The sequence below is a fragment of the Cricetulus griseus genome, chromosome 2, assembly GCF_003668045.3.
Source record: "Cricetulus griseus strain 17A/GY chromosome 2, alternate assembly CriGri-PICRH-1.0, whole genome shotgun sequence".
In the NCBI taxonomy this organism is placed as follows: domain Eukaryota; kingdom Metazoa; phylum Chordata; class Mammalia; order Rodentia; family Cricetidae; genus Cricetulus; species Cricetulus griseus.
This window is the reverse complement of record NC_048595.1, coordinates 149264390-149285860: the sequence shown is the minus strand read 5'-3', so window position 1 is coordinate 149285860 and position 21471 is coordinate 149264390. Positions and strand designations below refer to the sequence as shown.

The 21471-nt window shown below is 40.5% G+C and overlaps 1 protein-coding gene across 2 annotated transcripts in view; it reads left to right on the top strand.

Moving 5' to 3' along the window:
* The window catches only part of Prex2 (phosphatidylinositol-3,4,5-trisphosphate dependent Rac exchange factor 2), a 275997-nt gene that overhangs the window by 66967 nt on the left and 187559 nt on the right, over window positions 1-21471 (top strand). For both annotated transcript variants that reach the window (XM_027398845.2, XM_027398847.2), the window contains exons 4-6: window positions 1380-1484; window positions 7430-7531; window positions 17456-17617. In XM_027398845.2, the coding sequence (XP_027254646.1) occupies window positions 1380-1484; window positions 7430-7531; window positions 17456-17617 (369 nt within the window). The remainder of the gene's footprint in view (window positions 1-1379; window positions 1485-7429; window positions 7532-17455; window positions 17618-21471) is intronic.

The following is a 21471-nucleotide window of genomic DNA, read 5'->3' as shown; positions in this document are numbered from 1 at the left end:
CATATGTTTTCCACTTAGTCATTTATCTTACAGTTTCTTGATATATATGTGACGAACGGCTCTTTTTGTAATCTCTATTTCATAATGATCATTTTGCCACAGGGAGATACTCCTGGGATCTGGGTGGATTAAACTGTGCATTTCTTGGTTGTGGCTGGAAGCTGGAGTGTGCATATCCGCTTCCTCAAGCCTGTTTCCTTTCACAGAAGAGTCAGACTCCCCTGCCAGATGGAGGAGCTGTTACCTCAGGCCAGGGATGCTCGTGGGAACTCTGCACCCTGACAGCCATTTCCTTAGTAACACATTATGAATCTGTCATCCATAAATGTCGCTCAGCTATTTCTGAACTTTCCTCTTGTTCTGCTTGTACCATCTCTTGAGGCAAGTAATTCAACCCATGCTCTGCTGGCTACATAAAACAGTGCTGACTGTTTCTAAGTGTGTGTCTTGGAAATTACAAAGGACACGCTTCTGTTCTGATAATTTGATCAATAAATTATTTGTGTTTTTCATTGGGCCCCTTTGATCACTGTTAATTATAGCTCCTTTGGGAGTAGTCTTACAGATGGTAGGGAGGCCAGAGATCATGATAGCAAAATTCTTCCTTTTTGGAAAGATTCTCCCCTAACACTGAAGACAGTTTGTGTTGTTTCCTGGTAGCTTAAATCATTAGGTCTTGATTGCTCACACCTCTGTCCATCACTGGCCCTGCCATTTACACTAAACAGTCCTTTTTTGGCGCTCTATAGACTTGTTCCCTTCTTACAGGATGAAGGCTGTTTGAAAGTAGCTGTAATACTATATTTTGACCTTTCTGTCTTAAACATCTCTCTAAGTAGCAATTGCTGGGATGTTGTATCTTTAGGGTCTGCCATTATCTTAGTTACTTGTTGTTGTGTGTTGTCCTGTTTTTCCACATTCCTCTTAAATGCAACTGCCAGAATTGGCTAACATGAACTTCTGTCTTTCATGATTCCTGTGTGATGTATCACATACCTCTTCCCTCTGTCTAAAATGACTTTGTCCCTCCTTTTGACTGGGAGAAGTACATTTGTTCCACTCTACCTAGCTCAGAAGTAATATCTAGAAAAAAAAAAAATAAAGCTGTGTCTGAATTCTCCTGGCAAAGGTAAAAACGCTTCATTCTCTGAACTTTGCAACCATTTGGCTCACTCGTATTATTGCATTCTTGTTGGGGCAAATTTATCATCTCCTTTCTAGGCTGTACTTATGAATGGGGAAAATAAATAAAATTTATATGCATATAGTAAATCTCTTGAGATACTGTACCTTTCGGGAGTTTATTTATGCATATCACATGGGTTAAAACTTCAATGTAATATACAGTGGTTCTCATTTATCCTGTCTTTAATTCACAGAAAGACAAGTTTCGTATCTATGATGAATATTGCAGCAACCATGAAAAGGCACAGAAATTGCTTCTTGAACTGAACAAAATAAGAACAATCCGGGCGTTTCTTTTAGTAAGTGAAAATTCATATGTAACCATATGCTGCCATTGCTTGAGGGTCCTACCTGTAAGAATGCATTTGACAGTTTGCCCCTGGTTAACTCTTAGCACATGAAGACTTGGAGGATAGTCCTTGGACAGTGTAAGCATCCAGATTTGGGATGAGCTTGTGTGTGAGGAATGCTGCTAATGCCCTCTCCTGGTGGTTGACAGAGAGTTGCCTGTGTGATCTCATTAGTCAAGCAAAGAACTTAGGTCAGAGTTCACCTTTGCCTTGCATCCCCAGCTCCCAAGGGATCTATTTATTCCTTAGAGGACTGGAAGTAGGACAGTCACAGGAAGGAAGCAAGTGTAAAGACTGGCTGCTCTCCTACACACATTTCTTACTCCATTTTCATAAGAACAGCAGGATTCAATGTTAATTTCCTTTAAGGTAACATTCATGGCCAGGAGTTTGTGGGGTACACCTTTAGCTCCAGCACTAGGGAGGCAGAGGCAGGTGGATCTCAGTGAGTTAGAGGCTATTCTGGCCAACAGAGTGAGTTCCAGGATGGCCAGGGCTGTTACACAGAGAAACTCAGTTTCCAAAACACAAACAAACAAACAAAAGATAATATACATAAAAGCCTGTTTTTGCAGCTATGGACTGTCATTGCAAGTACTTGATAAAGTGAGAGGAGTTGTTGGGCTGTCCACCAAAGTTTAGTGTTAGAGCACTTCCATTAACTTAAATGGCCTCCTGTCTTTTGATAGCCCATTTCCCCTCCCACCATTTGCTGCATGCTACAATGCTTTGATTTCTGTGTAGAGTGACCTTTTTAGAAATTTTTTTCCTTCAGTATAGAGCCTTATTATGTAGTCCAGGCTAGCCTCAAATTTGAAGCACCCCCATCTGCCTCTTAAGTGTTGAGAGTTTAGTGATCAGATATGTACCTATAGGTTTTATACAAATAGAAACAGGCAATGTACTTTATTGAGCCTGCCTTCTATTGCTTGATAATTTTTCTAATGCCCAGCTTTATGGCATGTATTCATTTTACATTCATTATTGCTGAATTGTTTTCCATGTGTGCATTTGCCATATTCAATTCATCTGTTTTGTCAGTTACTGGACATTGGGTCTGACTCTTGTTTATTATTGTTACCATAAATTTCGGACATTATGAGGATTCATGCACAGGTCTGTATGGGGGCATACATTTTCATTCTCTTGAGTAGAAACTTAGAGTGAAATTGGTGAGTTATATGGTGAATTTAACTAAAAAAACTGTGGGTCTGTTTTCCATGATGACTGAGCCATCTCCATAAGCCTTGAGCTGAGAGTGTGGGTTCTCTGTACCTTGCTAGCATTTGGTATGACTGTTTGTAGCCATGCTAGTGAGTGTGCAGTATGAGTTCAAAACACAGCATCATTAACCATGCATCTGTCTTCATTGGTGATATATTTTTAAAAACTTTTTTATTAGTCCAAAGTAGAAACAAGCCTGCTTCACATGTCAATCCCTGCTCCCTCTCCCTCCCCTCCTCCCCTGCCCCCACTAATCCCCTACCCCATCCCTCCTCTACTCCCCAGGGAGGGTAAGGCCCTCCATGGGGGATCCCTAAAGTCTGTCATATCATCCTAGGCAGGGCCTAGGCTCTCCCCCATGTATCCAGGCTGAGAGAGCATCCCTCCACCTGGGATGGGCTCCCAAAGTCCCTTCATATGCCAGGGATAAATACTGATCTACTACCAGAGGCCCCATAGAGTGCTGAGGCCTCTTCACTGACATTTATGTTCTGGGGTCTGGATCCCATGCTGGCCTCCCAGCCATCAGTCTGGGGTCCATGCACTTCCCCATGTTCAGGTCAGCTGTTTCTGTGGGTTTCACCAGCCCAGTCTTGATCTCTTTGCTCATCACTCCTCTCTCTCTGGGTATCTGCCTCTGCTCCCATCAGCCACTCGATGAAGGCTCTAGGATGGCATATAAGGCAGTCATCAATCTCTTTATCAGGGAAGGGCATTTAAGGTAGACTCTCCACTATTGCTTAGATTGCCAGTTGGTGTCAATCTTGTAGATCTCTGGAAATCTCACTAGTGCCAGATCTCTCCTCAAACCTATAATTATTCATATAGATGGTCTTTCTTAAGTTCTTATTACATTCCTGGTTTTGAGAATTTCATTATCACCTTTACTCCCTCTCTCCCTCGCTGACTTAATTTCTGTCTGATTTTTTTCTGTCTGTCTTTCTCAACACTGGCATTGAAGTAAAGGCTTTGTGCATTCTGGGCAAGTATTTGTCACTAAACAATATCACCAGCTCTCTTTAACCTACATACATCTTTAGCTCTTCTTTTTTAAATATTGAAAGCTGTGACCCATTCATATATATGAACTATAATATATAATATGTGATTATCATTTATATAAAACAATGAAGTTGTTAATTATATTATTCATTTATCCATTTCAAAGGAGAGTATTGAATACAAGTATAATTACCTCTTATAGCCTTGAGTTTGTCCATTTTTACTTTACATGTTTTGGAGCTTTGTTATTAGATATTCATGATTGTTACATTCATATTTCTTTTTATCATAAAATATCACCTTTGTCTTAAAGGGTATTTTTTTGATAAAGTCTATTTTCCATATAATTCAGGTAGATCTCTCAGTGCTCTTAGTGTTTGTAATTCTGGTTTTTTTTTTGTTGTTGTTTTTTGTTGTTGTTGTTTTTTTTTTTTGTTGTTTTTTTTTTTTTTCCGAGACAGGGTTTCTCTGTATTGCTTTGGAGCCTGTCCTGGCACTCACTCTGTAGACCAGGCTGACCTCGAACTCATAGAGATCCACCTGCCTCTGCCTCCCTAGTTCTGGGATTAAATGGCTTTGGAATTCTGTCCTTAACTCTTTTTTGTGACTACATAAGGTATTTTAAATGTTCTGGTCGACAGCACATAGCCAGAACTTACTTTTCTAAGCATGCTTTAGTGTTTCCTGGAAGGAAATGCAAAGTGTTGCTGTTTTCTCTCCCTTACTGTGCAGTTTCTCCTACTTGTGCCACAGTCTGTGTTAAGAAGCCTACAATACTCTTATAGTATTGTATTCTCTGGTTTTCTACAGTATTTTCTATTTGCTACAGACTGTCACCTCAACTCTTCTTCATTCCTGTAGATTTGACTCTGACTGTGATAGCCTTTCTTGTGAAGAATAACCAATTTTTTCTTGTAAGTCATTTCTCCTACTTTATCAGGGAATGTCTTTGTCTTCATTTTTTTCTTTGTATTCATTTTTGAAGGATAGTTCTGTTGATGGAACTTTTGATTGTGTCTTTCCTTTTCATAACTTTGTGTTGGATTCCACTGTTGCAGAGTTTCCATTGCTTCTGCTGACAATGAGCCTGTTGCTTTTGTTGCTTCTATAGTTCACATATGACCTCAGGTTCCTCTTGCTGCTTTTAGTACTTTGTCTTTCAGTAGTCCAATTATACTGTATTTAGGTGAGGATCCCAACTTTGCTTTTCTATTTGCAGATAAGCCCCCTTTTAAAAACAATTAATAAATTTTGAGACATTTTAGCTTGGACCAAGTGGAATATGGTTATGATCCTACCTACTTGTGAGGATGAGATGTAAGGGTCTTTTCAGCCTAGGAGTTAAGACTGGTTTGGGAAACATTGTAGGGCTCCAAGGCTCCATCTTAAAATACAACAACCAAAATAAAACATAAATTGCAAATTTGTATGTGTTATTAAAATATTTATTATATCACTTTCCCTTTATTTAATTACCATTATGCATACATTAAATGAAAATAATAACAATAATTTTATTATTTTCATGTATGGGTGTTTTGCATGATTGTATGTTTGTGCATAGTGTGGAAGAGAAGCCAGTGAGTGCCTTTAAACATTGCCATCTCAACAGCCACCACATCCATGTTCCCTCTTGGTTCCTTGTAATTGTTTATTTTTCTATAATCTGTTATTCTCTGTCCCTCATGTCAGCGGATTTATATTAACTTACCTGTAACTCAGTGAAGTTTTTTTTTTTTTTCATCTTGTGTTTATTTGATTCAGCTTCACTGTTGAGAGTTCTATTTCTCTGCTTGCCAGTATATTCTCTGAAGCTATGTTAAAGTCTGTGTGAAATCCAATATCTGGGTGTACTAAAGAGTTTTAATTAACTATGACTGACATCAGCTTTGGCCCTCTACATACACATGTCACACATACATGCATCATTGTGCATGCTCACCTACACATGTAGGTGTTCACAATTTTCAAACTTGCATATGTATACGTTCCCCCTTTCTTGCTGTCTCTCTTACATACAAGTGAAAAGAAAAAGTTAAAACTAACTAGGACTTTTCAAGACCCTTCAGCTCACAGCTATAAAAAAGGGTGACCACATGTCTTTCTTTCTTTCTTTCTTTCTTTCTTTCTTTCTTTCTTTCTTTCTTTCTTTCTTTCTTTTGTTTTTTTGAGACAGGGTTTCTCTGTATTGTTTTGGAGGCTGTCCTAGAACTTGCTCTGTAGACCAGGCTGGCCTGGAACTCACAGAAATCCGTCTGCCTCTGACTCCCGAGTGCTGGGATTAAAGGTGTGCGCCACCAACACCTGGCAGGTGACAACATTTCTAAGGCTTCTAACTCATGCTGGAATGGGAAACTCTGAAACACTCATGAATATTGTAAGATATAAATAATTGTGTCCATGGATTTCTCCTGGGGAGGAGAAATCCCTGTGAAGGAATATTGGCTGCTCTATCTTCTGTGATGATTGGGTGAAGTGACCATCCTCTAACTAGGTACACATACAGATACTGAGAGTGCTGTCCCATGCAGGGAGGACTCTGTACCAGTGGTGTGCCTTTTGAAGTTTCCTCTCAGTTCTTGGCCCTTCCTCAAAATTCATTACATTGTTATTATAAAATATATAATTTTTATATGTGACAGGGAATAGAACATTATTACACAATAGTGACAGGGAATATGTTGACCTACTGATGTTGCCATTTCAAGGTCTTCTACTTCCTGCCTGATGTATTAAATTTTTGTCTGTGTGGCACTCTGGCAGTCAATGTGGAAACAAAAGTCACACAGTCTTTCTCTTTGAAGTATTGTTAGAAGATGGAAGGCTGTCTGGTCAAGTGGGATTTCTCTTTACCATCACTTTATGGCGAGCTGAAGCTAACTCATGTCCCCCCTTGTGATTGCTAATGTGGAGACAGACTATTACAGCATGTTTTGTTATGTGTGATCACATAACAACAACAGCAGCAACAAAAGTGCCTTAGAATCACCAGGTTAGACCATTCCAGTATGACAGAGAGGAAAACTCTAAAATGAGTTCCAGTTAGTTGTGTCACTAATTAGCAGTGAAGCCTGCCTTTTCCATTAGAACTCAGTGTCTTGGTGCCTGATTTCCTACAACAGGATGCACTAAAAAATTAGTTTATTTTTTTTGTTTCTGTATATGGACCTGCTTGTCTGTATGTGTTCAATGTGTGTGCAGGTGCCTGTAGAGGCTGGAAGAGACTATCACATCATTTGGAATTCAAGTTACAGGCAGTTATGAGCTATCCAATCTGCGTTTTGGCAGCGGAACCTGGCTCCATTGCAAGAGCAGCAAGTGATCTTAACTAAGTTCCAAGCCTTCTTTCCAATCCTCTCAACAATGCACTTCCTATAAACAGAATGTATCTGTTTTGTCTGTTTCTTTGTTTCTTCTCTCTCTTCCTTTCTCTATTCAAACCCTTTCCTTCATGCTCGGAAGAATACATGTGAATTATATTAAAAGTTTTAGGTTCACTTTGGGTTCTGTCACCAATATAAAAGACGGGGGTCTTGATTGTTCATGTGACATGGTATATAAGGACACATGTATTCACAATCTTTCCACATAAAATTTTGATGGAATAGTTTCACAACCTTGGGTTTGCAAGATGTACTTATTTATTAAATGTTTATTTTTTACCATAGAACTGCATGCTGCTTGGAGGTCGGAAGAACACAGATGTTCCCCTGGAAGGGTACTTAGTGACACCAATACAAAGAATATGCAAGTACCCTCTCCTTTTGAAGGTATTTAATGTTGCAGTGTGTGTTAGTATCTTACTATTTTGTTGATTTAAAAAATATCTTTTAAAGATGCCAATATTCTAAAAAGAGTACACCATAATTACTGGAAAAATGGCTATTTTGTCATAAATTCCTGTATGGAATAGGAAACAAACCTTTAGTAGAAAGGCCATTAAAGGAAGCTTTTAGTGTTCTTTGAAACACACATACTTGTTTGAGTTTCATTTAGAGTGCATGCATTAGCTTAGAAGAAACCCCATTAAATCCATTATGACTGGTTTACGTAGCACTTTAGCTACAGAGAACTTTAATTCCACAGTTGTTTTATTTTTGGTTTCTCCATACTTTGGTGACTTGATGCTAATGAAGTTAAGGTTAAATTACCACAGTTTCAAAGATTAGTGTGCTGGTTAGTTTTTTGTCAATTCAACACTAGCTCTGGCAATCTGAGAGAAGGGGATGTCTACTGAGAAAATACCTCAGTCAGTTTGGCTTATGGGCAAGTCTGGGGGGCATTTTCTTGACTAACAATTGATGTGGGAGGGCTCAGCCCAGTGTGGGTGGTGCCACCCCTGGGAGGATGAATCTAAGTTGTATAAAAAGGCAAGCTAAGCAAGCCATGGGAACCTGCCAGTAGGCAGCATTCCTCACAGCCTCTGCTTCAATTCCTGCTTCCAGGGTTCTGCCTTGATTCCTCTCATGATGGACTGTAAGCTGAAACAAACCCTTTCATGGGTCATGCTGTATATCATTACAATAGAAACTTAACTAACACACTTGCCTTTTAAATTATTATTGTAAAAGTGTTGTGTGGACCGCACGGAACAGGAAATGATAGAATACAGAGTGATAAGCACTCCTCTTACAGATAGTAATCACCACACTAACAGTTGTTGCAGGTATGAAAGTAACCAGGTTTTTATTATGATGATACAATGTTGTACAGGAGTAGTGGGTCTTAAACTATAGCCTTAGGCGTTATAACATTAGGATAGGGAATTTGGGGTAGGGTTGGACACATGAACCCTGAGTTCAAATCACAGATCACAGGTGTTCTCTCTATAAACTCTGTCTGAGGTATGTAATCTAACCTGTTAAAGACTTTTGCTTGCATTCGGAGAACAGAGATGATGATAGGGATGATCATGCAATCATAGCACATGAATTTATGTACAAGCACATGGATATAGATTTATTTGCCTTTATATAGGACTATGAAAGGATAATTGATTGTGTTGTCTTATATCTATCTTTAGTATAGTATGTTTTGAATTATTTATTATCATTCATATCTGTTTGATTCTTATTTATTTTACTAAATTATAGATTGTATCTGTTTTTAAAAATACTCTGAAATACTATGGACATGTAAACTGATGTGTTGGCTTACATTTTGGAACATAAATGTTATGAGTAGTAACTAGAAATAAATCTTGTTATAATTTTATGGATTGCATAAGTTGACTGTGTTGTAATATTTGTGTGTTTGAGTAGTGTTGTCATATGTATTAGTTGGTATAGTTGTGCACATGTGTGAGTGTGCTTATGCATGCATGTGGAAAGCCATTGGTGAAGTCCAGTTATTACTGGATCATGATCAAGTTTGGTTTCTCCATCAAATAAGAAATTAAAAGGCAGGAAGAAACTGGATGGTGCCAGCATATGCCTTCAATCATAGAACTCAGGAGGCAGAGGCAGAGGCAGAGAGATCCTTGAGTTCTAGGGCAGCCAGGACTACAAAGAAACACAAACCAACCCCTGTACCCCCCCAAAAGAGGCAGGAACTAAACTTTATTAAAAGTGTAAAAGTACACACACACACACACACACACACACACACACACACACACACACACACAAACACACACCACAGGTATAGAGGGTATTTGGAAACTAAAAATATGGCTTGAATCTTTAAATATCTTTAATGATGTAGGGCAAGTCCCCTACTTGTCAGCCTTTTGGCTGGTCACCTTTAAAATTCAGATGAGGGATCTAGGGATCTGATGTGCTCACAGCTTCCTGTAAGCTCAAACTTGTCTTGGACTGGCTTTGGGCATGTCTGGGCAGGTCAGCTAGAAGGGTTGCCCCCAGTTGGAGTTGGAGGGTAAGCTCACCAAGCCTTTGTTCAGATGAAGAAGCTGGAAGTTTGCTATCGTGTTATCAATGTACTTTTTGCCTATGTTTCTGCTTGTCAAAGTATTTATCTCTCTTAATTCCCGTCTGTTAGGTTTCTGTAACATATGAAAAGGTCACTAGCACAGTTATAAGGTCTAGTGAGGGTATGATTAAAGTGATAGTTGGTGCATGGACACCCTAGTTGAAAGAGGAGAACATGTGGGAACACCATACACAGAATCCACTGCATGCCTTCTCACAGGCACTGATCAAACTATGGTGTCTCTACCACCTTGATCTACTACTATCTGTACCTTGTCAAGAATGCCTTGGTTTGCCTCAAGAGGTTGAGGTGCTTTTGATCAGTCAGTTTAAAATCATCAGCTGGCCAGTGATGATTTTCAAACCCATGCAGAACATCAAGGGACAAGGTCAGTGAAAAGAATTTCTCCACATTGTTATTACCATAGATTTTGGGTAAGTGGTTAAAGTCTAGGCCCATTGTCATTCTAGAGACTTTTAAGTATTCCTGTAAAGGCATTTATCATGGCAGGTGAGTCTTCTCCTGCTCTGTGTACCTGAAGACTGGAGATGCTTTTTGGGGGATTATATCTCTGACATATCTCATGTCCTTGTACCACCTGACAGGTTGTTCCTTTTAGGCCTTGTCCCTTTAATATTCTTTTTACCAGAATAAAAGTGCTTCCTTGTCTCAAGTGATATGTCTGATGAAGGAATTTAGAACTTTCACTGTAGGGCAGTAACCATCAGTGATTAGGTGTTTGCCATCATGCTTAGTGATGTCTGATTTTAAAGGCTAAAGCTGGTTTCTCAGGGACGTTTTTTTTTTTGGCTCTTTCACAAGGCAGCAGAGATTCCATCCAGAAAGTGGGGGCATTCCTTGTACTCCAGTGCAGTCCTATTGGCCTCAGAGTCAGCCATCCTATTTCTCTTTCCATTGGGTCATCCCCTTTCTGATATCCAGGACAGTGGGTTGTAGCCACTTGAGTGATCAAAAGGATGGCACTCTGGAGCCTAAGAATTTCTTGGGAAAACTTTATAGGGGTCTCAGCTGTTGTGAGGAGGAGGCCACCTCCTTCCATGTGGTTGCATGGGCATGGAGGATGAGGAAGCCATATTTGGAATCTGTGTAAATAAATATTGACTCTTTTCCCTTAGGGAAGTTCCAGGGCTAAATAAGTACTTTCAGCTTGGCTAATTGAGCAGTACAGTTTGGGGATATTGGTCCTGATTCAAGAACTTCAAATTCAGTGATTATTGCATATTCTACATGTCAGATTCTTTCACAAAGGAAATTCCTTCTGTGTAGAGGACCAATCGGGGTTGAGCTGAGAGACCAGGGTGGGCTACACAGTTGTATATGAGGACCTCCTGACAGGAGGTCCCCTTCCTTTTCAGAAAGATTGATGGCCAGGTTCAGGCTTGTGCGTGTCTTGAGAGTAATTGCAGGTCATTCCAGTATGAGGGTCTAGTATTGAAGGAACCTTCTGTGAGTTAGATTTGCAGTGGTTCTCAACCTGTAGGTCACAACCCATTTTGGAAGTCCAATGTCCCTTTTACAGTGGTTGCCTAAGACCATGGGAAAATACTTATGATTCGTAACAATAGCAAAATTACAGTTATGAAGCAGCAATGACAGTAACTTTATGATGGGGGTGTTACCACAGTGTGAGGCACAACAGCCTTAAGAAAGCTGAGAACCACTGAGAGCTTTCTCTTATTATTTAGAATGACCAGTGTAGTGACACATGTGATCTGTGAGGGGAAGCAGTAGGGAATTTTTTGAGACTCAGGAATCAGGCAACTGCTCATAGGCATCCAGAGCAGTGCCTTCCTTCCTACCTGATGTAATTCCTTAGCTATCTGTATGACTTGAGGAAGTGGAACATGCATTGGGTAACTCCCCCTGGAGCTGTTCCCTGTCTCTTAGCTATATACAGGTGAAACTTAGGCTGACTTGGAAAGCCTAAGGTAGGAGTTCTGGCTAATGACTTTTCAAGTCTCTAGAAGGCTTGCTGGTACTCAGCAGTTCAACTCTGGTGAATTCTTGAGCTTGAGTCTCTTTGAGGGCCTGACTTAGAAGTGTAGCCAGCACTATGTAACCAGGGATCTACATTCTACAATATCCTATAGCTCCCTGGAAGGCCTTCATCTGGTTGAGGGTTTAGAGGAACATACTTGGGAGGGTAGGAAGGGCAAGATGGGTCAGAGCCATCCTGGGGCCTGTGCTAATACCAAGTATGGGATGTTCTGTGTAGAAGAACATTCAACCAAGCATCCTTCTTTCATTAGCCCTTTAATTATGGAGATAAATTCCCTTCTGACTTCAGGAGACATAGTTTCTGATCAAGAAAATAGGCAGAATCCTTAAGATGATATATGACCACAGGAGTGGCCATTTTAGCCTTTTCTATCATGTTGTACTTCCATCTGTCTGCACTGAAGCCTTGACATTGCTCTCCAACAAGCAAACGATGATGTTCTGCCCTGGAGGGAGAAGCAGTCTGACCTTGAATCTAGACAAAAGGTTTTTTCTCAACAGAGGATTCAGGATTTGGGGAACTATCAAAAAGAAATGACAAAAGTGGAGGCAAGCCGCTGCATGAGACAGCATTCTAGGGGTTGGCTTGATATACCCTGAATTATTGTAAACCTTCAGGACCAGGAATCAGGGGAAAGGGGTCAGTGCTAAGAGTCACACTCCTTAGTCAGGCATGAATCTAATCCTATGCTTCCTACAGCCAGTCACAAATTCCAAAGGCTCCTCAAGATTGTTGAACATGATGAGAGGCGGTATGGGAAGCCCTTCCCTGACAGCCAGACTTGTCATTATGGAAAGTTGATGACAGGAAGCCCACCTGGGCTGGAAGGAATGGCTGCTGCCAGTGATTTCCCTTACAGATGGGACAGGGTCCAAGAATCTCTGAGGGTGTTCCCAACAGGAAGTGACCTTCTTGTACATGGAGGAAGCAAGCCCTAGGCTTAGACTTGTATGGGGGAGGTGTGGGGAGCATCTCTGTGGTTGGCTCTTGTAGTGACCACTAACTGCCCATGGTGCTGGTCCTTGTTCCTTTCTTTTCACAGTTCTATCATAAAAAACTGAGTTTGTGACATGGACAAATTAAAAAAACCTGCTAGTGTTTTGTCTGGGACAGCTATTAGTGTCTGGAGCTTTTTATGAGTGTCTGAACGGGATGAGTTAAGAGTGTGGCTTTTAGGATTGCATCCTCCAGTGATTCAGTGTGCATGGTTATATTCTCCCAGTGGGAGCCTCCTTGTCTTCTTGTAGTATATAACAGGGACTAGTAAAGAATTTTGATCTTAGCCTTCACAGTAAAGCAAATGCCCTTTCCATTCTTCATGTGGTCATTTGCATTACAGAGGGACTTCTGAGAGGGTTAGCCTTATCCCCCATAGGGAAGTCCTTATCCTCTTTGGTACTGTGGGTAGTGAGGAAGTCACTCCTGGTCAAAGAACCTGATCTAACACTCTTCTCTTTTCCAAAGGGTTAATGTTTGTTTTAATAACATCATCCCATCTTTGCGCCATACTTGATATATCTGGTTTAGTTGTTCAAAGAATCAATCACTCATGTCTGGATTATCCATATAACTTCTCAGTTCTTACTTCATGTCATTCAGTTCTGCCAGGGTAGAGGAGGCCTGGACAAACAAAACTCCTTCTGTCTCTCCTGACTCTCCTGAAATGACAAAAGAGGAAGCAAGCCCTTTTGGGTGTTGGGAGAGGGCAAGGATACTTCATTTGTTTCTCCTTGGGATGATGGTGGTGAGGATGTGCAGGTTACTGTGGGCCTTGGGCTTCCCAAAGCTCAGGATAGATACTTGGCAGCTTTTTATTTACTACTAGAGATTTCTTGGGTGAAGGTTCTTCTTCCAATTTCTCTCCCCTTTCCACATCATCTCTCCCTAGGCTAGAGTTTTAGCCATAGTCCATTGATGTGTTATACTCTTTAATGTGAGAGCAGTCAGAAAGTGTAAGAGACGTTTCTTGGCTACTGGTGCATCAGTATGAACCCCAGTTAGGTTGCCCCAGATCAGGTCTTTGTTAAATGGTTTATGCCCTATGAATGTAGTCTCCAGATTAGGCACCTCAAATCTAGTTCTCAGATTTTAATTTATCCCTCCCCATTATTTCAGATATACAGCAATAGGAAGAGCCAGCTGGCTTCTAGTTACAACTCTGGTCAGGTGGTGGACAGCTTCTATATTACCTAATAGCCCAATAGGTTTTTAACTGCTTTGTTCATGGTTCCTTTTCTTCTGACATAGGAGAGAGGAGCTAAGACCCTAAGGAAAGAATGTTGGAAGTCAGACAAGATAATGCCCAAACAAAATCCTATCCATTAGAGAAGAGTAGATAAAGCCCTAACAAGACCCTACCCAGTCAGAGAAGACTAGAGAAGACCCTAACAAGACCCTATCCAGTCAGAGAAGACTAGATAAGACCCTAACAAGATCCTACACAGTCAGAGAAGATTGTGATTGTCAGTATAAAGGTAAAAAATGCAGTGTCATCAGAGTAAAGTTCAGGAAGTCTCTTTGGAGCCAGCTGCCTGACTAGCTCTAAGAGCCTCAGCCCACAGAGTGTGTGCAAGTGAGAGCAATCTGAAAGAATTTTCTTGCTCTCTGAAACAAAGGCAGTAGAGCTAAATTGGAAAGTGAACCCTCCCTATCAAAGAAATTTAAAAAATAACCTTACCAACCTACAATTTCCACCATACCTTAACAGTGGTGGTGTTCACGTCCCAGGATGGGGAAAGAGTGCCAGCAAACTCAGTGTTCACCCCATTCTGTGATTTCATGGTTTGACTCAGTTTATCCTGACCTTAGTAGTATTTAAGTGATACTCAAAAGGACTCCCACAAAAGTCTTCCAAAAATGTTACTGTCTAGGCAGGGAGAATCACAGACACAGCAGGCAGTAGACTTTTTTAAAAGTGAAGAAGCACACCCACCCACAGGAGACTCCCAAGAAGTACAGAGGGGATCCAGAAACACGAACCCCAGGAGGGCTTGAAGTTTTTAATTGTTTTGGTAGTATGACCAGGGGCCCCTCCCTTTATTTTGGGATCGTCAATTTAAACAAAGAAGAGGGAGCTGCTAGGCCCACAGCTTCATGGGAACTGACACATGTCCAGGACTAGCCTTGGGAATGTCTGGGTATACATGGGGCTGTGTGTGTGTGTGTGTGTGTGTGTGTGTGTGTGTGTGTGTGTGTGTGTGGTGTGTGTTGTGTGTTGGGGGTGGTGCACAGCATTTGTTCTGGGTGAAGAATCCAAAAGTTTGCCATCTGACTGTTTACCTATAACCCTTTTCCTGGCTGTCTGCCTGTCAGGGTGCTTATTTCCCTTCAGGCTATCTTTCCTTAATTGCTCTCTACTTCTATTTTTTGAAGCAAGATCTCTCACTGAGTCTAAAGCTTATCTACTTGGCTAGGCTGGACCACCAAGATTGTCAGGGATTCTTATGCCTCTGCTCTGGCCCTGTCCTTAACAGTGGGGTTATAGGTGCAGACCACCACACCCAACTTTTGACACAGATTCCGGGGATCGGAATTTGGGTCCTCATGCTTACATAGCAGTCACTTTATGGACTGAACCACCTCTGTAGCCTATAAAAACTATTTTAAACTTTTTTTTTAAAAGAACAGTTTCTATCACAAAGCAGATCTAAAGTTGCTTGCCTAAGCTGTGAAAAGGCTTATGCAAAGGCAGGGGCCTCCAGCTGTATAGTTTTGCATCGTCTATAACATGCAGCATCAATACCAGCATGGCTGTATAGGTTCTGATGTTCTGAGCTTCCCTGCGGATCTTCAGCTAAGGGACTCAGTGTGCTTATGCACCCATAGGTGTCCTTATCACTGATCCCTTGTTGGAACCCCAGATATTCCCTTTATTGTAAGGACCAGAAGAGAAGGTTAGGAATAATACATCATAAACAAGAGATTGCCTTAAAACACTCATGGCTAAGCCGGGCGTTGGTGGCGAATGCCTTTAATACCAGCACTCGTGAGGCAGGTGGATCTCTGTGCGTTCGAGGCCAGCCTGGTCTGCACAGCGAGTGCCAGGATAGGCTCCAAAGCTACACAGAGAAACCCTGTCTCTAAAAACACCAAAACAAAAAAACAAAACAAAACAAAACAAAACACTCATGGCTGATTAGGGATGACCTCAAGTGTTTGAATTTAATTCTTAAAAAAAAAAAAAAGCATCATAGATACATTCCTGTCTCACATGAAAGAAAGAAGTTGAGAGATATGAAGCAGAGGTTACCTCCTTGCTCTTTGGGAAAGATTTTCATTCACAAAAAAGAAAAAGACTTACGTATACAAATAGACTAATGCCAACAGTTTGCTTATGTATACAGATAGGCCAATGTTGAAAGATTAGACTTGGATTCTTTTTGAATGTTTGTATTTATTCAGAGGAAAGTATTAAAGACACTGTGTCACACAGTGAAGAACTGTGAGAATCTGAGAGCGAGTGACCATTAGAATAGTGACTTGATTTTCTTTTGCTTTTGTTTATTCCACATTACCTAATTCATGTCTCAACTCTTAAGATTAGTGTTGGGTACCATTCCAAGGGTCCACATCCTTTCCTGGAGGTTGATGTACAAATTTCACGTAATTTAAAAAGGCTTTACTTCTGAGCTTACATGTCTCTCTTATGGATTAGGCCCAGAATAAAATTTTCAACTTCATCTTGAGAATAATGTGATGTGTATCCCTTTGGTGTTGGATCATATCAAACACAAGGTCAAAGTTTATTCCAACATATTCAACCGTTAAACAACTAGAAACTGCCTGATTTCCTACTGTATGTTTACAAAAACTTCTGAAATTATGTCTCAGCGTTTCTGTAATTGTGTTAGTGCCATGATGATGACAACTGCTATAAGGAAACAAATGACTAATTAAAAAGTGGTGTGGTCACAGCTGTCTAGACAGTGGGTGAAGATGTTTAATTTTGTGCTTCTAAACAACAGCTAAGAAGACCATTTAATATACTAAAAAGATTACAGATTATTCTGCTTTTGATATTTGAAATGAAAAGAAATACATAAATAAAAGTTCCATCCCCAAAGCAGAAACTGAGAATTAAATAAGGGAGCTTCCACGCATATGGAACACTACTGCTTACCAAGAAAGAACAAGAGCAAATTGATGGAGATGACATGTCCTGCTCCCCTGATGATGGGATGGTGTGAAACTGGTCAATTAATTCTTTTTGCTAGAGCATAAAACATATATGCTTTATTCATGGTATATCTCTATGGTTTCTCAAAAGATACTAGAAATAGGAATTTAATTCAGTTTTGAAACTGGTGCATATTTATTTGAAGATCTGTTAAAGACTCTAAGAAAAGGAAATTAACATATACTGATATGCTTCTTCTGTTAGAATAAAAGTCAAATTTATAAAAACTATGATTGGATTCAGGTGTGATGTTTGATGATGAGAGAGAGAGAGAGAGAGAGAGAGAGAGAGAGAGAGAGAGAGAGAGAGAGAGAGAGAAGGAACCTTGTTCTGTTTCTAAAATACAGGTAAGTTTGAGGGCAAATTACAGTGACTGCAGAAATGAGCATTAAAGTAATGCTTAGTCACTGATTTGACCTTTTGCTTTTGATCACTATCTTAGTGGAGTTTGTGATGTCACTTAGCAGCGTGGCTGTCACAGTCTTTGTCGTTTTCATTTCCTGGTCAGTCTGAACCTGCTGTACCACAGAACTGGAGATCAAAGGGTGGTTTGTTTTTGTGTATAAACAGGAATTACTGAAGCGGACTCCACGGAAACACAGTGACTACACAGCGGTGATGGAAGCCCTCCAAGCCATGAAAGCTGTCTGTTCCAATATAAACGAGGCCAAGAGACAGATGGAGAAACTGGAAGTTTTAGAAGAGTGGCAGTCACACATTGAAGGCTGGGAGGTACGTGCCCTTTGCTCAAAGTTTCAGCTTCATAGAGTTGTGGAGACTCAAGCAGCACTTCTTTTCAATTCATGGAACCACAAGTGGCCATCTCCCAGCAGCCCATGGACCACAGTCAGCTCTGAAAGTGCTTTTCATGTTACTTTCACACATATATAAGATGGAAGTCATCTTGACCTGAGAAACTTGGAATCGAACCAATAAATATTGTGTGCCTCCATGCTTTAGCACTTCAGAATTTGGAGTACACTTTCTCCTGTTTTGGTTTTGGTCAACAAGTACATAACCTGAATGCTTGGGACAATAAAGGATTGCGTGTGCTGTGCTGTCAGCTTTAGACTATTAAATTGGGGACTTGATGTTGAATTTCATTTTGAGTCTGCCTGATCCCTCTGTGCTTTGATTTCTTCATATCTAAACCTAAAGGAATCTCTATGATTTGTTGTCATTCGTCTAGCAAAATGAAATGTGTGAGTTTTATTAGTCATCAAAGAATGCTGTTTGTTCATTTTTTTTAAGATAAAAAGCAAGTAAATTTCCTAGTTGAGAATCAAATATTTCTGGTGACTGATGATTTTGGGTCTCAGTGATTCCACAGGAATGAAATCTTGCACTCCTGCTATAAAAATAAGCTAAAATTCTGGTTTAAAATGACCATAACTTAAATGAATATGAACTTTGGGCTAGCAAACTTTTTCATGTGATAAAGTAAGCAATTAAGATAATGAAACCTACAGAAGTATAAACAACAATGAAAATGTACAGCCAAGCACAACTCACATAAATCTAGAGATAGCTTTTATCCTTGGGGAGTTGTCATTAACTTTTATCTTCAATGTGCTGGGTTTTATTTAGACCTAAAATTATATTCAGCCAGATATGTAAAGAAATGTCAACACTAACTTGGGACAATCTTCCTATTTGGTCACCCCCTGCTCTGAATCATTTAAAATGCTAACTGTGGTCTGACATAGCTTCCTCTGTGCCTATATTCTTCCATTTTGAGTGTTTAGGGTGACCCTCCTGCAGCATGAATGCTGCATCTTTCAGTCAGGGAGAATGGTTATGTGTTTTACAGTTGATTCATCATGATAATTCCATTCCTGTGTCCTGCTGGGATGAGAAAAATGGAGCCAACTTGGCTTTTGCAACTTTGTCATCAGTCAAATACTGGAAGAAAAACCAACTTTCTTAAAATTTCAGGATTTGTCTGTATAATCTGCTAGGCCTTTTGCTACAACAAGAAGTTCAGAGACTCTTTTCAGAATGGTGGAATTTGGTTTCTTTCTAGTGTGTAGCCTTAAAATAAAAAGAGTCTACTATAAGAAGCTGGTTTGCTTAAACACTATTGTTTTGCACAGCTTTGGATTGTGTTTTACAAGTAGCTCACAGCAGAGGGAATATCAATTAGGCCAGCTGCTATAATTCACATCTTGAATGTCACCAGATACCCATGTCTTGAGGCTGGGTTCCCAGCAATTGGTGCTATTGGGGGGTGGTAGTACTTTTAGGGGTTGAGGTCTAGTAGAAATAAGTTAGGTAACTGGGAAGAGTGCCGTTATGAGGTAAGCAACTGTCTTCCACCGTGATGTTTCACTATAGACCAAGGGAACGAGGCTAAGTGTCTAAGGATTGCAATTTTAGAATACATGAAACTGAAAACAAACTTTTCCTTCTAATCCACTGATTTATTTCAGATATTTTGTTATTGTTACAGAAAGTTGGCATGCCGGCCCTGATTTTTTTTTTTTTTTTTATTAGTTCAAATTAGGGACAAGCTTGCTTCAAATGTCAATCCCTTCTCCCTCTCCCTCCCTTCTTCCACCCTTCCCCTTCACTCTCACCTACCCCATCCATCCTCCACTCTGCAGGCAGGGTAGGGCCCCCAAAGGGGGCTCCCCAAAGTCCACCACATCATCCTCGGCCGGACCAAGAGTGCATCCCTTCACTTGGGAATGGCTCTCAAAGTCCCTTCTTACACCAGGGAAAAATACTAATTCACTACCAGAGGCACCCCCTAGAGTGCAGAGGCCTCCTAATTGACATCCATGTTCAGGGGTCTGGATCAGTCCTGTACTGGCCTCCCAGACAGCATCTGGGGTCGATGTGTTCCCCCTTATTCAGGCCAGCTGTTTCTGTGGATTTCACCAGCCTGGTACCAACCCTTTGATCTTTATTCCTCCCTCTCTGCAACTAAGTTCCAGACTTCAGTTCAGTGTATATCTGTGGGTGTCTGCCTCTGCTTCCATCAGCCACTGGATGAGGGTACTAGGATGGCATAAAAAGTAGTCAACAGTCTCATTATAGCAGAAGGGCATTTAGGTTATCCTCTCCATCATTGCCTAGATTATCAGTTCATGTCATCCTTGTAGGCCTCTGGAAATCTCCCTAATGCAAGATCTTTCCTCGGACCAATAATGGCTCCCTCTGATATGGTATCTCTCATCCTGCTCTCCTCCATTCTTCCCCCAACTCAATATTTCTGCTCCTTCATTTCTTCCTCTCCTTTCCTCTCCTCTCCTCTCCTCTCCTCTTCTCTTCTCTTCTCTCCTCTCCTCTTCTCCTGCTCTCATTCTGGCAGCTCCCTCTCCCCAACTCTCATGCTCCCAATTAACTAAGGAGTTCCTGCCCCTTTGCATTACTGGGGTGCATGCATTTTTTTCTCATAGAGTCCTTCTTGTTTCCTGGTTTCTTTGGTGCAGAGGATTGTAGGCTGGTAATACTTTTCTCTATGTCTAAAATTCATGTATGAGTGAATTTATACCATGTTTGTATTTTTGTGACTGGGTTACCTCACTCAGGATGGTTTCTTCTAGTTCTATCCATTTGCCTGCGAATTTCAAGATTCCATTGCTTTTTTCTGCTGAGTAGTACTCCATTGTATAAATGTACCACATTTTCTCTATCCATTCTTCAGCTGAGAGTCATCTAGGTTGCTTCCAGGTTCTGGCTATTACAAACAATGCTGCTATGAACATGGTTGAACACATGTCCTTGTTGTATGATTGTGCATTATTTGGATATATGCCCAAGAGAGGAATGGCTGATCTTGAGGTAGACTGATTCCCATTTTTCTGAGCAAGCACCATACTGATTTCCAGAGTGGTCTTACAAGTTTGCACTCCCACCAGCAATGGAGGAGTGTTCCTTTTTCTCCACATCCTCTCCATCATAGATTGTCATTGGTGTTTTTTATTTTAGCCATTCTGGCCAGTATAAGATGGTATCTCAGAGTTGTTTTGAGTTGCATTTCTCTGATGGCCAAGGATTTTGAGCACTTTCTTAAGAGTCTTTCAGCCATTTCAGATTCCTCTGTTGAGCATTCTCTATTTAGTTCTGTACCCCACTTTTTAATTTCATTGTATGGTGTTTTGGTGGCTAGCTTCTTGAGTTCATTGTATATTTTGGTGATCAGCCCTCTGTCAGATGTGCAGTTGGTGAAAACTTTTCCCATTCTGTGGGCTGGCATTTTGTCTTACTGACTGTTTCCTTTGCCTTACAGAAGCTTCTCAGTTTCAGGAGGTCCCATTTATTAATTGTAGATCTCAATGTCCATACTACTGGTGTAATGTTCAGGAAGCGATCTCCTGTGCCAATTCATTCAAGGGTATCTCCCACTTTATCTTCTAGAAGATTCAGTGTGGCTGGATTTATGTTGAGATCTTTGATCCATTTGCACTTAAGTTTTGTTCATGGTGACAGATATGGATCTATCTGCAATCTTCTGCATGTCTGAATCCAGTTGTGCCAGCACCATTTGTTGAAGATACTATGTTTCTTCCATTGTATAGATTTAGCATCTTTGTCAAAAATAAGGTGTTTGTAGGTGTGTGGGTTAATATCAGGGCTTTCAA